Source organism: Trypanosoma grayi (assembly GCF_000691245.1).
Source record: "Trypanosoma grayi strain ANR4 Tgr_445_V1, whole genome shotgun sequence".
Classification (NCBI taxonomy): Eukaryota; Euglenozoa; class Kinetoplastea; order Trypanosomatida; family Trypanosomatidae; genus Trypanosoma; species Trypanosoma grayi.
In genome coordinates, this window is record NW_008826064.1 from 1,269 (window position 1) to 13,923 (window position 12,655).

The 12,655-nt window shown below is 57.3% G+C and overlaps 8 protein-coding genes across 8 annotated transcripts; all 8 read left to right on the forward strand.

Moving 5' to 3' along the window:
* Positions 1–312: 312 nt before the first annotated feature.
* DQ04_04451010 (hypothetical protein) lies at positions 313–573 on the forward strand (the record flags this gene model as incomplete). Its single annotated transcript, XM_009313578.1, has 1 exon — positions 313–573. One exon carries the CDS (start codon positions 313–315, stop codon positions 571–573), a length of 261 nt encoding a protein of 86 aa, XP_009311853.1.
* Positions 574–897: 324 nt separating this feature from the next.
* On the forward strand, positions 898–1,938 carry DQ04_04451020 (phytanoyl-CoA dioxygenase; the record flags this gene model as incomplete). Its single annotated transcript, XM_009313579.1, has 1 exon — positions 898–1,938. One exon carries the CDS (start codon positions 898–900, stop codon positions 1,936–1,938), a length of 1,041 nt encoding a protein of 346 aa, XP_009311854.1.
* A 397-nt stretch (positions 1,939–2,335) lies between these two features.
* DQ04_04451030 (type 11 methyltransferase) lies at positions 2,336–4,264 on the forward strand (the record flags this gene model as incomplete). Its single annotated transcript, XM_009313580.1, has 1 exon — positions 2,336–4,264. The coding sequence occupies one exon, from the start codon at positions 2,336–2,338 to the stop codon at positions 4,262–4,264; it is 1,929 nt and encodes a 642-aa protein (XP_009311855.1).
* Positions 4,265–4,819: 555 nt separating this feature from the next.
* Positions 4,820–5,374, forward strand: DQ04_04451040 (hypothetical protein; the record flags this gene model as incomplete). Its single annotated transcript, XM_009313581.1, has 1 exon — positions 4,820–5,374. The coding sequence occupies one exon, from the start codon at positions 4,820–4,822 to the stop codon at positions 5,372–5,374; it is 555 nt and encodes a 184-aa protein (XP_009311856.1).
* Positions 5,375–6,000: 626 nt separating this feature from the next.
* On the forward strand, positions 6,001–6,753 carry DQ04_04451050 (vesicule-associated membrane protein; the record flags this gene model as incomplete). Its single annotated transcript, XM_009313582.1, has 1 exon — positions 6,001–6,753. The coding sequence occupies one exon, from the start codon at positions 6,001–6,003 to the stop codon at positions 6,751–6,753; it is 753 nt and encodes a 250-aa protein (XP_009311857.1).
* A 657-nt stretch (positions 6,754–7,410) lies between these two features.
* On the forward strand, positions 7,411–8,703 carry DQ04_04451060 (hypothetical protein; the record flags this gene model as incomplete). The annotated part of the gene is made up of 1 exon (XM_009313583.1): positions 7,411–8,703. The coding sequence occupies one exon, from the start codon at positions 7,411–7,413 to the stop codon at positions 8,701–8,703; it is 1,293 nt and encodes a 430-aa protein (XP_009311858.1).
* Positions 8,704–9,314: 611 nt separating this feature from the next.
* DQ04_04451070 (hypothetical protein) lies at positions 9,315–11,123 on the forward strand (the record flags this gene model as incomplete). Its single annotated transcript, XM_009313584.1, has 1 exon — positions 9,315–11,123. One exon carries the CDS (start codon positions 9,315–9,317, stop codon positions 11,121–11,123), a length of 1,809 nt encoding a protein of 602 aa, XP_009311859.1.
* An 802-nt stretch (positions 11,124–11,925) lies between these two features.
* Positions 11,926–12,655, forward strand: DQ04_04451080 (putative calpain-like cysteine peptidase; the record flags this gene model as incomplete). Its single annotated transcript, XM_009313585.1, has 1 exon — positions 11,926–12,655. A coding segment is annotated over one exon (730 nt), but the record flags the coding sequence as incomplete, so codon positions are not given.

The window sequence follows — 12,655 nt, forward strand, 5'->3', positions numbered from 1 at the left end:
TCTCTCTCTCTCTCTCTCGCTTCGTCTCCGCATGGAGAAGCCGCGAGGATGCTCGCCAGCCACTGTGCATATTGTCTCCTGCCATTTTTTGTGTTGCTGTTCCGTCTCTCTTCGTTGCCTGTGTGTTCTGGCGACGCCGGATAGGTGTAGTGAATGCCATATACATCGCCGTCAGTGCCCGCGCACCCAATGCGTGACTGGGCTCCCCCCCACCGCCCACTTGTTCGCTTCCTCCTCGCCTTCCTCCTCCTCCTCGCCGCTGCCGCGCCGACGTCTGTCGTGGTGGCGAAAGAGTGCACGGTGAAGAAGGGCATGCGGGCGTGGAAACACGATGGCGGCTCGTTTCTCCGAGATGGGACGAGCCTCACGTGGCACGAGGTGGACAACAGCGGTAGCCGCATCGCCTCCTTCACGGAGCACTCACGACAGGAAGGCCAAGTGGTCCTCTTTGACGAGCGCCGCAACATGCACCTGCTGCTGCGCTCCGACCTCTGCGCGGTGCGGAACAACGGGGAGCAGAACTTCCGTCAACTGTACGCAGGGAAGTTCCTCAAAACAGTCGACTGCACGTAGCGCGACTACGGGGCCTGCTTGGGCGTCTGCAATCTGTGCAGTAGCAGAGGCTGGTGTTGTGTCACTTGCGTGAATTTACCCGCCAGAATCCGAACACAGCCGAATCTACGTCACTTTTTTTTTGTTTTTTGCTCTGTGCATATGTACTGATTCCCCACACCTTGGCCTCCTTGTTGCTTCCATTCTTTCATGCTTTTTTTTCTGCGACCATTAAGAGGGAAGAAGGGATCGTTTGTAGTGGTGGTGGTGGTGGCGGCGGCGGTGGGGAATAAAAGAAGAGAAAGACTAACATAAGGCAGGCGCTCCAACCGCGGACCCGCACGCATGCGCAAATGTCTCCTTAGTCGACACGGCCGGCTCAAGTACCCGTTGGGCAGCGGCTGCCTCGCGGTCGGGCACGACCTCCACCCGCTCGTGCCCAGCAACGACCTGTACTACGACCCGCCGAAGCTGCGCCACCGCCTCGACCGGGACGCCTACCTCTACTTCAAGAATGTCATCCCGCGCACCACACTCAACACCGCGCTCGACGAGCTGGCGCAACAGATGCTACAGTGCGGATGGACGCGCGCGGAGGACCGGGCGCGACAGGCGGAACACGATGGCGTTGCCCTTGGCGTGCCGTTCCCGTCTAGCGGGGAGCTGCCGCCGCCGCGTATCACGTACACCGAGTCGCTGCGTGCGGCGGTGAGCGGGACCAGCGTGATGGCGCTCGTGCGGCAGGTATTCGGCGGCGCCGTCAACGTGTGCGACGTGCAGACGTTGCACCTCGGAGCCCCGCAGGAGACGTTTGGTCATCGCATGTCAAGCGTGTACCTCAACAAGGGGACGAAGCTGGCGCTCGTGGCACTCGTCCCGCTGCATGACATTCCACTCTACATGGGCACGCCGGTGGTGGTGAAAGGGAGCAACTCCACCGACACGTACGCGGCGTTGCGGCAGACGTATGGTCAACACGAGGTGGAGAGTGGCGATATTCGCGGCGACGGATGCTACACGCACGACCCACAGGAGCTGCTACCGCTCGGCAAGCAAGCTGGTATCGATGAAGTGACGGGGCGCGCCATCACAGTAGACGTCAACCCCTTCCTCTCTGCATCGTTGGAGGTTGGCGACGTGCTGCTGATGACGGTGTATACCATGCACAGCTTCCTCACCAATACCACGAACTGCTGGCGCATCATGGCGGAGGCGGTGTGGACGATGGAGGGTGACGACGTTGGGCCGGACCCGCGCTACGTGGGCGCCAACGCCCCCGGCCTGAGCGGGTGGTACGCCGACCGCGACGATGTGGCGAAGTACCCCCGTACGATGGATGAGGCCAAGCGGGCGTGGGGACTGCTACCCGGTGTGCCATCCGACTGATTCGACTGGGGGGGGGAGGTCTAAGCAGGATGGGAAAGTGGAGACTGTTGAGGAGGAGGAGAGAGAGAGAGAGGAGGAGAAAGAGAAAGAGAGGGGTGAACTGGCTTCACCGTTTCTGTCTTGTTCACACTTCATGTCATTCTCTTCTGCGCCGTACTTGCGCAGAGGAGGGGCTTCTCGCCTGCTGGGGTTGACTGTGTGCAGTGTGGCTGCGCGTATCCTTTAGTGCCTTCCACAATTTTCTTTTTATTTTAGCACAGCACGTGGGAAAATAGAAATAGCAACGAAAAAGGAACGCTATAGATAACGAGAGTGAGGAGGATATAAAGACACATTTCCCTGCGGTACTTGTAGTGGGTGTCTTTTACCTGAATCCCCCACTATCATTGCTGCTGTTATGTATCGTTACCCACGTTACGTCAATGGCCTCTCTGTGGCATCCGTTGTGGTGGCGCGACGCCACTTCTTCGGCGGCGGCAAGGCGGCTGACAATAACAACAACAAGGAAAAGGGGAGCAGCAGTGGTAACGACAACGGAGTGCGTGGGATCTTCGGCGGCGGCGGCGGCGGGGCAGGCGGTATGCCGCCTGGCTTTGATGCGGAGAAGCTGCGGGCGATGCAAGAGCTGATCAGCAGCCAGCCGCCCGAGAAGCAGATGGAGATGATGAAGAAGGCGCTGGAGTTTCAGAAGACGATTGGCAAGATCCCGGGGATTGGCAAACTTGCACAGAAAAACATTGAGGTGATGGAGCACCTGGTGAAAAATGTGCAACAACAGCAACAGGAAACAACAAAGCCGGTCACCTCTGGAAGCTCGGAGGGCCCAATGAGTGGGAAGAAGACCACGTTTGACAACTTCTTCCCGGCACAGAGCGCCGCCGCTGGAAGTAGCTCTGGCCCCACCATTGACGAGCTGAAGAAGATCAACTTGGGCTCAGAGATCGAGGCCCTCTTCGCCGAGCTCAAGGTGATGCGGGCGAAGAAGAACTCGTATCGTGACAAACTCTTCGCTAGAGAAGAGGAGCTGGAGAAGGCGCACAAAGAGCTTGCGCAGATACGGGAGACAGATGCCAGTCTGCGGGCGAAGTTGCGGAAGGTGGAGCAGGAGGTGATGCTGATCAACTCCGAGAACATGGAGCTCAGGGAGCACGAGATGGAGTGGCGACAGGTGCGGCAGAAGAACAAGGAGCTCACCACAGCCGTGGAGAGGATGCAGCACAGCGACGCCGCGCACGACAGGCAACGCAGTGATGTGCTACAGGCGCAGTTGCGGGAAAAGGAGGATGCACTACGCTCCCTGCAGCGAAAACTTGAGCGTCTGCGCCGGCGTGACGCGCTGCTGCAGTTTTCACGTCTCTGCAGCGATGTGGCGCGGCTCTGCGACGCGTCGCGCGATGTCGCAAAGGACGCCTCCGACGAAGCGTTCGCCGCGCTGCAGAATGTCTACGAGGAGGAGCAGGAGCGCGCGTGGGCGGCAGCGGCGGGGCGGGACGGCGCTGCCGCACATGCCTACGTTGCGGTTGTGCGGCGCTTCTTGTTGAGCCGCGTTCCACACGCCAACTACGACGCGCTCGTTGCTGTTGAGGGCGATGTGGAGGCGCTGCGAGGGGTGGCCGCCGGCATGGGCTTCACGCTGCACCACATGTCCAATGAGCGATATATCATCAGTGCGCCGGCCATGGTGCCTGCCCCACCGGCGTTTCTGGGCCCGTACGGCATCAGTGTGGGGCTGTACCTGGCCGGAAAGACGGCAACGGCAGCAGTTGGAGCGGAGCAGGAGGCACTCCCGTTTAGGCTTACCGCAGTGTTTCCCAACGTAAGTTTGACGCTCTTCAGCAACCCGAAGCGGGTCTCAGTGCACTTCGACACGGCGCGCTCAAGCGGCCCAGGTGGGCAGGCTGCGAATGTCACGGAGACACAGATCACGGCAAAGCTATCGATTGACGGCGAGACAGCGTATGTGGCGGAGGCGCAGGACTCGCGCAGCGCTCTCAGCAACCGAGAGACGGCCATGGAGAAGTTGGAAAAGGCGCGCCGGCAACAATTTAACGAGCAGCTGGCGAAGCAGCAGCGTGTGGAGGGTGTTGAGCAGGAGCTGGTGCGCGTTATCCGAGAGCAGAACGCTGCCAGTAGCAACAACAGTGATGGTGGTAGCGGCGGCGGCGGCGGCACTATTGTTGACGTGGCACCTGCCGCGGTGGTGGAGGTAGTCCGTGACGCGGTGGCGAAGGGCCACATGTCGCGTGTGGAGTTGGCGCTTGTGTATGGCATGCGGCATCTGAGCCACGCAGCAGCTGCAACCAGGCAGTCTGCACCAACACAGTAAGACTGCGGTGGCTCTACTCGAGACACACATATACACACATACAAGGGCGGCCGATTTTTTTTTTTGTGTGTTGTTGTTGTTGTTGTTATGTTCTTTCCTTCTCCTGTTGTTTTTGTGCAGCTGCGTGTGGGCGTATGCCGCGCGGATGTGAAGGTGGGGGGTGGGGGAGAGACGAAGAGAAAATGAATGAAGCAAAACACCAAAAAAAGGGACCCACAAGATGAATGAAACCCAAAAAAAAAAGGCAATACATATGACAGAATAATGTGTGTGAAAGGGCGTGGGTGGGGCTTGGGGGGCCTCTGGTTGGAATAACCATGGCAAGTGTGTTTTCTACAACTGTAACAATTCCGTTGATTTCAATGTATTGTCCCTTCTCTCTATCTTTTTACGCATCCACTCGCATAATGCCACTCCGTGTGAGTGCGTGTGTGTCTGTGTGTGTGTGAGAGAGAGAGAGAGTGCGCCCAAACTAATGTAAGCATGTACTACTGCCATCAGTGTCTCCGTTTTTACCGCTCCCATGCTCCTCTCGAGGGTCTCGTGCACTGCGAAATGTGCCACTCGCCGCTCATTGAGGCGGTGACGAATGGAGGGCAACGCGAAGAACTTGAAGCGCTGCAGCAGCGGCAGCGTATACAGCAGCAAGGGGAAGAGCGGCGTAGTTCGTCACTTCCTTCTCCTCTAGCAGGAATTCTCTCACAACTGTCTGGCACGCTCCTCAACTCCGTCGGCTTCGTTGCCCCGACAATCATGCTGGAATACGCCATTTCGGATGTGCCGGAGCATGCCGCTCAGCGCCGCCCGCCTGTTGACGAGCTGATGCGCTCCTTCGTCACCTTCCCAAGCGGGTTGCACGAGGCCGACCGCGCCGCGCACCCGGAGGCCTTTGCGGAGGCGACGTGCCGCATTTGTCTCGAGGCACTTGCGGGCGGCGCGGACCCCGTCGTCATGCTGCCGTGCCGCCACTGCTACCATGCCAACTGCATCAAGCCGTGGCTGCAGGAGCACTTGCGGTGCCCGCTGTGCCGCGCCTCCGTTATCTCGCAGGGCACGGCGGCGCAGAGCGACCAATATGGAGAACGCCAGCAGCACCCAGGGCATGAATGAGGGCGATGAGACTGGCCTTGGTGTGTGTGTGTGTGTGTGTGTGTCTTTGTCCTTATCGGTGTTTTTCCATTGCTTTCTTGTGTTGGCAAACCCGGTGAAGCAGTGGGCGCGGAAGAAAACAAAGACAGCGAGTGAGATGCGTTGCCCTGCAACGAGCAAAGCGACGAAGAAGAAAACAGAGAAAGGTTGGGCCTATATACGTATAAAGAAATATATATATATATACATACATGTATATGGAGTGAGACAGAGTACCCCATTCACTTGGCTCCCTTACTGCCATTACGCTTTCTTTGTGTCTGCGCTCGTCCTTTTCTTTTTCTTTTCTTTTTGTTATTATTATTATTATTGCCCTTTGTGCCTTGGCCCCACGTCACCACGCTCACGCCTCCGTGTGCCGCCGCCGCGGTGAGTGGATCATGCCCAATGGCCTCCTCCGTCACGGCCCTCAGCCCCTCTTCCCCTTCCGCGCCGGTCTGCCACCATGTTCCCACGCTCCCTTTCACATGAAGACACTCGCACACATTCCCTCTCTCTTTCTCTCTCTCCCTCCTTCTGTCTATCCTTCTATCTCTCTCGTGCAGAGCACTATTCGCAAACAATAGGAGGCACGACCGATCAGTGGCATGCAGGGCAATTCCAAGATCTACGGCGGCGTCGTGGTGCGTCTCAGTGACCGGCTCATGTTGTGCAAAGCCCCTGGCTGCCCCACCAGCGATCTTGCCATCCCGGGGACGGCGTGGGCAGATGTCGTCAGCAAATGTTCTGCGCCGAACTTCCGCACCACCACCCTCGTCACTCTGAATAACAGCGAAGCGGCGTCGCTCAGTATCCCTGCTGAGGGCGCAGAAGCCGCAGCGGCAGGGCCCAACCAGCTGTCGTGCCACATCATGACGGACAACGATCTCGCCTTCGCCATCCTCGCGGATACGGCGGTGGGGCGGCGGCAGGGGCACGCCGCACTGGACGAGGCAGCGAAGATGTTCCACAAGATGTTCGTCGAGAGCGTATCGAAGCTTACACCAAGGGCGGTGGACGTGTTTGTGAAGCCGTACCGCGATCTGCTGCTGCGTATGAGCGAGGGGGATGAGTCTGAGGATAAGGTGCGGAAGCTGAAGAAGACTGTGGCGGAGGTGAAGGACATCGCGCTGGACAACGTGGAGCGCGTTATTCAGCGCGGACAGCGCATTGACGACATTGTCCAGTCGACAGAGGACCTTCAGTTTCAGGCGCAGGGCTTTCAGCGCAGCAGCCGCGACCTCCGACAGCAGCTGTGGTGGAACTCCGTGAAGGGTAAACTTATGATTGGCGGAGTAGCCGCCTTCTTTATTCTGATCGTCCTCTTCGTCTTTTCGTCTGGAGACGGTCAGAATAAATAGAGAGAGGGCGTGGTTGTGCGGGCGGGGGATGCGAGGAAGTGGTGCGAAGAGGCAAGCAGTCGCCGATGGATGATGGAGGAACGAACAGAAAAAAAAACAAGCAAATATATATATATATATATATAAGGCAGAAGCATACACACATAAGGCGACGGTAAATATTGCGCAGTTGCTGTTGTTTGTGGGAGACCTCCTTTTTTTTTTTCGTTTTGTTTTGTTTTCTTCGCTCCTCGTTGGCCACCCGTGCGCTGTGCAGCTGAAAGTGTGTGTGTGTGGGCCCCGTGAGCCGATTGTCTCCGTTGCTGTTTCGTTCCCTCCCATTTCTCTCCCTTCCTCCCGCCTTCATGCAGCAGGTTGCGCGTGGTGTGGATAGCTATTCCTGTTCTTGCTCACCAAACGCTGGGAGTTCCCAGCCCGCCTCCACTAGCGCGTGTCCGGATGCACACACGACTGTTGTGCGCCCCCCACACACGTTGCTACTGGAACTCTCTCACTGTGTGTGTGTGTGTGTGTGTGTGTGTGTCTGTGTCTGTGGTTCTGTATACCTCTGCCATCTTGCGCCTTCCACACATATCCGTCACCCGTTTCCTATCTTTTTATTTCCCTTGGTTCCCCGCATTAAGAAGAACGAGGTGTTGTGCGGCATTCCTGCTGTGAATGCGCGGAGTGCACCCGGCCATTGCAGAGCTCAAGCGGCGCAATCGTGCAGCCGGTCGGCGGCTTTCTCCGCTCGACAGGAAGCCGTCGAACACCATCCCGTCCTCGTCGCCGACACGACAGTACGGACGAACGTCATCGGCAACAGCATCGCACGCCTCTACAGTCAGGCAGCCAGCAAGAAATGGGAGTGACCGTTCCGGTATGGAGTCACGGTTTATGTCCACAGCACCAGTGGAGACTAACGATGGTCGTCAAACAGACAGGAACAGGAACTGCACCAGTAACAATAACAACAACAACAATGGCAACTGGAATTGCGCCCGCAACGCGCCGAGACCCCCACCGAAGCGCGTGCCTACGAAGCCCCGGCCAACAATTGAAGCTAGAACGAGCATAGTTACCCCTCAATGCGAAGGTGAGGCACCCGTTGGTAATGCCACAGCGGTGCGTGAGCGAGGAATGTCTCCGAGCGCAACGCCCAGCAAAATGCGGGATGTTAGCAGGCCGTCGTCCACCCCCACCCCGCTGGTGCCAACGGCTGAGGCATCCGTTTTGCATGGCTCTGGCCAACAACGGCATCAGAAACAGGGACTCTTTTCCAGAAAAGACGATAGCACGTTTAGTGGGTGGGATTTTAAACATCATGCATCCAATGAAGAAGACGAGGTGCAGTCGATTGATGGATACACGAATAGGGCGCACTGGGATGAGCAGCTGCCAGGGCGCGTCCGTGCCGTGCTGGACGGCAATCAGCTTGAGGATCCCTTCGCGACGGATCTGTGGACGAAGACTCAGGGCGGCGAAACGCGCCAGGTTAACTGTTACTACGCCTGCATCCGCTGCGGCGTGCCTGTTGTGTCGCCCAAGTATCAAGTCAAATATGCGGTGCGTGGCATTGCCGCATTTTCACGGCTGAACAAGCGCGCCGTGGAGGTGCGCATCGGCTGCCTCGCTACCGCCACCAACGCCACCGCCGCTGGATCCGCCGCGTTGATGAAAAGGCCCTCACTTCAGTTGCAGGCGCGCTGCCGCTGCTGCGACGGCCTCCTCGGTCTTATTGTCCCCACCGCCGACACGGAATCTGCCACAGCGCCGTGGAACGTGCTTGCCATCAACAGCTGTTGCCTGAAACTCGTCAAGGGCAAACGGACACGCTGCCGCCTTGACGGTGTCTGCGACGGCGAGGACAATGACAAGTGTGGTAACGGCGCCCTTAGTCCACGGTCGCGCGGCAGCGTCGATTATGACTTCGACGACCCGGATATATTCGAGGTGCACAACTCCGAATAGATGTGGTGTTCGGTGGGAGAAGAAAGAAAAAAAAAGAAGCTCAGTGTGTAGGCGCGCCATCCAAAGCGGCAACGCTAATGGGAGAAGGGGCTGCGCCGTATAGTCCTCCCCTTTTCCCCCTCCCCCTCCCCCTCTGCCATGCGCCTACTAATTGTTGTACGTCTCTGTGTGTGTGTGGCGGCGGCGGTGGTGGTGGTACCCGGCGAAGCAAGCGATTCCACGCACTGTTTGAGACGCGGCAAGACCACGTTGTCTGGGGGAGGAGAGAACAACAACAACAACTCACCGTCCGGGTTGAGAAGATTGGCCGAGGTAATAGAAGTGGAATTTGCTTTTTGTGTGTGTTTTGTTCCTCGTATGAGCCACTATTCCCAAGGAAACAAGAAAATATCCCCAGATGTATTTATTCTTTTTTCATTGGTGAATGCTTTGTTGTAGCAACAACACCACTGCATGTTATCGACGACGGTGTGCTTGTTGTTGTGCTTCTTTTTTTTCTTGCGTTTTGTTTTTGTTCGCTTTCTCTGTATGTGTGTGTGTGTGTCTACCACCGTCCGGGCCGTAGTCGTACACAAGAGACGGGCCGGAGTGCCTGTTTTTCATTTCCGCTGATGATGAACGGCAGCAGCAAGTCCTCTACCACAGAGCCTAGCGGTCCTGTCAAGGGTGACGGCACATACACGAGTACCACGGTCTTGCCGTGGGACTCTCTTTGCGAAGACATCATTGGTGCGTACAAGGCCGGGCAGGACATTGTTGTGCTGCAACGCTTCGAGGAGCTGCAGGCGATGCCGGAACTCGACGCACTCGTCAGCGCTCAGCCACCTGACACTGCGACAGGTAGCAGTAGTACTCCAGAAGAGGAAGCTGCTGCTCTGGAGAAAGTGGAGTTTTGCTGGGGACGCGCGCTCCTCGCAGCGAAGCGGATCGCTGGCGGTGACGATGAGCACATCGTGACTATTGTGGAGAGTTTCGAAGAGCGCTTTGAGCGGGCGTCGGATTACCTGCGCGTTCTCGCCATCACAGCCGACAGTGCACTAGAGGTGTTGCGTATCCACCAGCTGGTTGAGGGCCACGTGTCGACGGATGCTGTCACCGCCGCGCTGCACAAATTCCCTACTCTCGACGCCGACGAGATGCGGGAGTTAATTGCATTCCTGCAGCAGAATGACGTTGCGCTCACAAAAAAAGTGGCGGAGCAGCTGGAGAAGCGCTACGTGATGCGAATGAAGTCAGAGGACGCGGAGGATGTCTTTCGCGAGATGCTTGCAGCAGGTGTGGAGCCGGTGTCGACGCGTCCGTACAACTTCATCTTCATGAAGTCGGGCCCGTTCAAGTATATGGGATTACTCAACTACTACGAGGACATGCTTGACCGCGGCATCGTGCCAGAGAACTCTACGTTCCGCATCCTCAGCAAGCAGACGCAGAACGACGGTGTTGCAAACCAGCATTTTAGCTCCCTTGCGTGGGGAAACATGGCGCCACACCGCCGCCACGACGAGGACACGCGCGGCGGTACACAAGCATTCTTTTCACTTCGCCTCGAGGAACTCGCGAGGACAAAGCCAGAAACCTCGCTAGATACCGCGCTGCAGGTTTTTCGCCGCATGGAGGTGGAGGGCACACCGTTGACGAACGGGTCCCCTGTGCTGAGTGTGCTGCTGAGGCTGTTCTGTCGCCAGGGCCACCCAGAGGACACGAAGTTGGTGCTGCGCCTTACTCAGGAGCGCGGCTGCCGCCCAACGAGTGTTACACTGCAAAAGTTGCTGAAGAGTCGAAGTCCAGACCGCTTTAACCAAGCGGAAATTGTTCTACAGAGGGTAGCGGAATCGGGGGAGGTACTTCAGGTGGACTGCGTAGATCTCCTACGTCACTTTGTGGTAAATAACGTGCGCGGCAAGGCTGTGCGTGTGTTTAGCGCCTTCGTTGTGCAAGGGTACCGCCACCCGAATGAACCTGTTCCTTTTGCCATTGCGTCCATGGCAATGAAGTTGGGCCCGTTTGACTGGGCGCTGGGCGTTTTGGCCTTGCTGCTGGCCTCAGTCGACAAGCCGCTCGGTAGAGGTGTACAGTCAAGGATGCGCTACGCCGCGCATGATAGTCGCAGCCGGGAAGTTCTTGCGGTACTGGAGAGGTGCGATTGGAAGCGCGAGCGTCTCCTGTTGGCGGACGAGCTTCAGGACCATGCCAGCGGCAACAGGGATAATAACAGTAACAATAGCAACGGGGTAAATGGGGGTGATGCCACACGGGCGGGGCCCAACATCCACTCGCGTCTCGATGGTGGCCCAACGTGGTTGAGTTCAATGCACGTTGCGTTAAAAGAGATGGGTGTGGAGCATGAGGTAATTGAATCATACAAAACGGCGCTCGTAGGGGCGATTGAGAAGGCGAAGAGGCACCACACCACAGTTTAGCATTTTTTTCCATGTGGCACCTTTTTTTTTTTCGTTTCGTTTCGTATGTGAATGGTGGTATAAAGAGGAGGCACATCCGGTGTTTTGGTATTCAGCGAAAGTGGGGCCAATTCCAACACATTTCTCTTCGCCACTGCCCGTTGGTGTTGCTGCCGCAGCTGTATGGCAGGAGCATACACCCACTCACACGTGCACGCCACCTGCTTGATTCATTCATCCCTTGGACCTGTCGCGTTGGCGGTGGGTGGGGATAAGCAGAAGAAGATGATGAGGGTGGGGGCATAAATAAGAGGAGGACACACAGATGCGATGTTGAGGAGAGACCAAATGGGTTTGCGTAGGAACTCGATGAGCGGAGAAGGAACGAAAAAGGAGAGAGGCGAAGGAAGAAAAAAAAAAGAGGAGGCATAGATTTAAAACAAGAAGTACGCACGTCATATAGGGTCATACGCATTAGCTCGATATATACCTTTGCTCCCGATAGAATGAGGCATCGGGAGAGGGAGAGAGAGAGAGATTGTGTGTCTGTGTGTGGAAGGCAGGGTGGGAGGCGCGGCGGAAGGAAGAGCCAGGCGTAAAAAGAGAAATGTTAAATGCGCGGTGTGCCGCTTCTTCCTTCAACAAGAAGAAGAAGAAAAAAAAATCCCACACACATGCGGATCATGCCACACCATTCCTTTCTCAGGTAGGCGATACCTGGTATATCTGGTATATAGCACACTCTTTCACCCTCCGTTGCTTTGCTTTTCTTTCTCTTGCTCGCACACGCTCTATATGCATCAATATATATATATATATATATATGTGTGGATCGCAGTGGGGGACAAGCGGTGCCGTCATGACGTCTGCGTGTGAAATGTACCGCCGCGAGTGCAGCGCACTTCACATTCCGCCAAACAGTGGGTTGCTGCGCATGCTCCCCGGCGGTAACGCGGATATGAGCGGCGTGACTGTGATGCACTTCGGGCGCAACTTCCTTGGCGACCGCGGCGTCGTGCCGCTGCTCCGCGTGATTGGGCAGGCCACTGCTCTGCACACTCTGAACCTGCGCGATAACGGCATTGGGAACGGCGGCGTCAAGGCCCTCTGCAGCGCGCTGCGGAAACATCCGTCGCTGAAGGTACTCGAGCTGAGTGGTAACCCCTTTACGTATCTCGCGGCGCGTCAGTTGGTCCATCTCTGCGAAGACAGCGGCAGCATCGCGTTCATCGGTGTGGAGAACACACTCATGACGGAAACGCTGAAGGCGAGTATCGTGCGCCGCCTCCAGGAAGCACTGCGGCGGCGTGAAAGCCGGAAGCGCGCGACGCAAGCATCACCGAATGCCGCAGACAGTGCAGCGGCAGCGGCAACACCGCACACGCCTCCCAGACTTGCGGAGGGTGCGGCCGCGTTGCACAGGTTGTCTGCTGGCAGTGCCGTCGACCCCGCGGCGCTGTTCGCGCGCCGGACCCCAAGCGGCCGCTCGACGCACAATGACAGCAGCGGGGAGGTGGCGAGCACGGGGAACCGCGACGTGGCGCTGGAGAGCT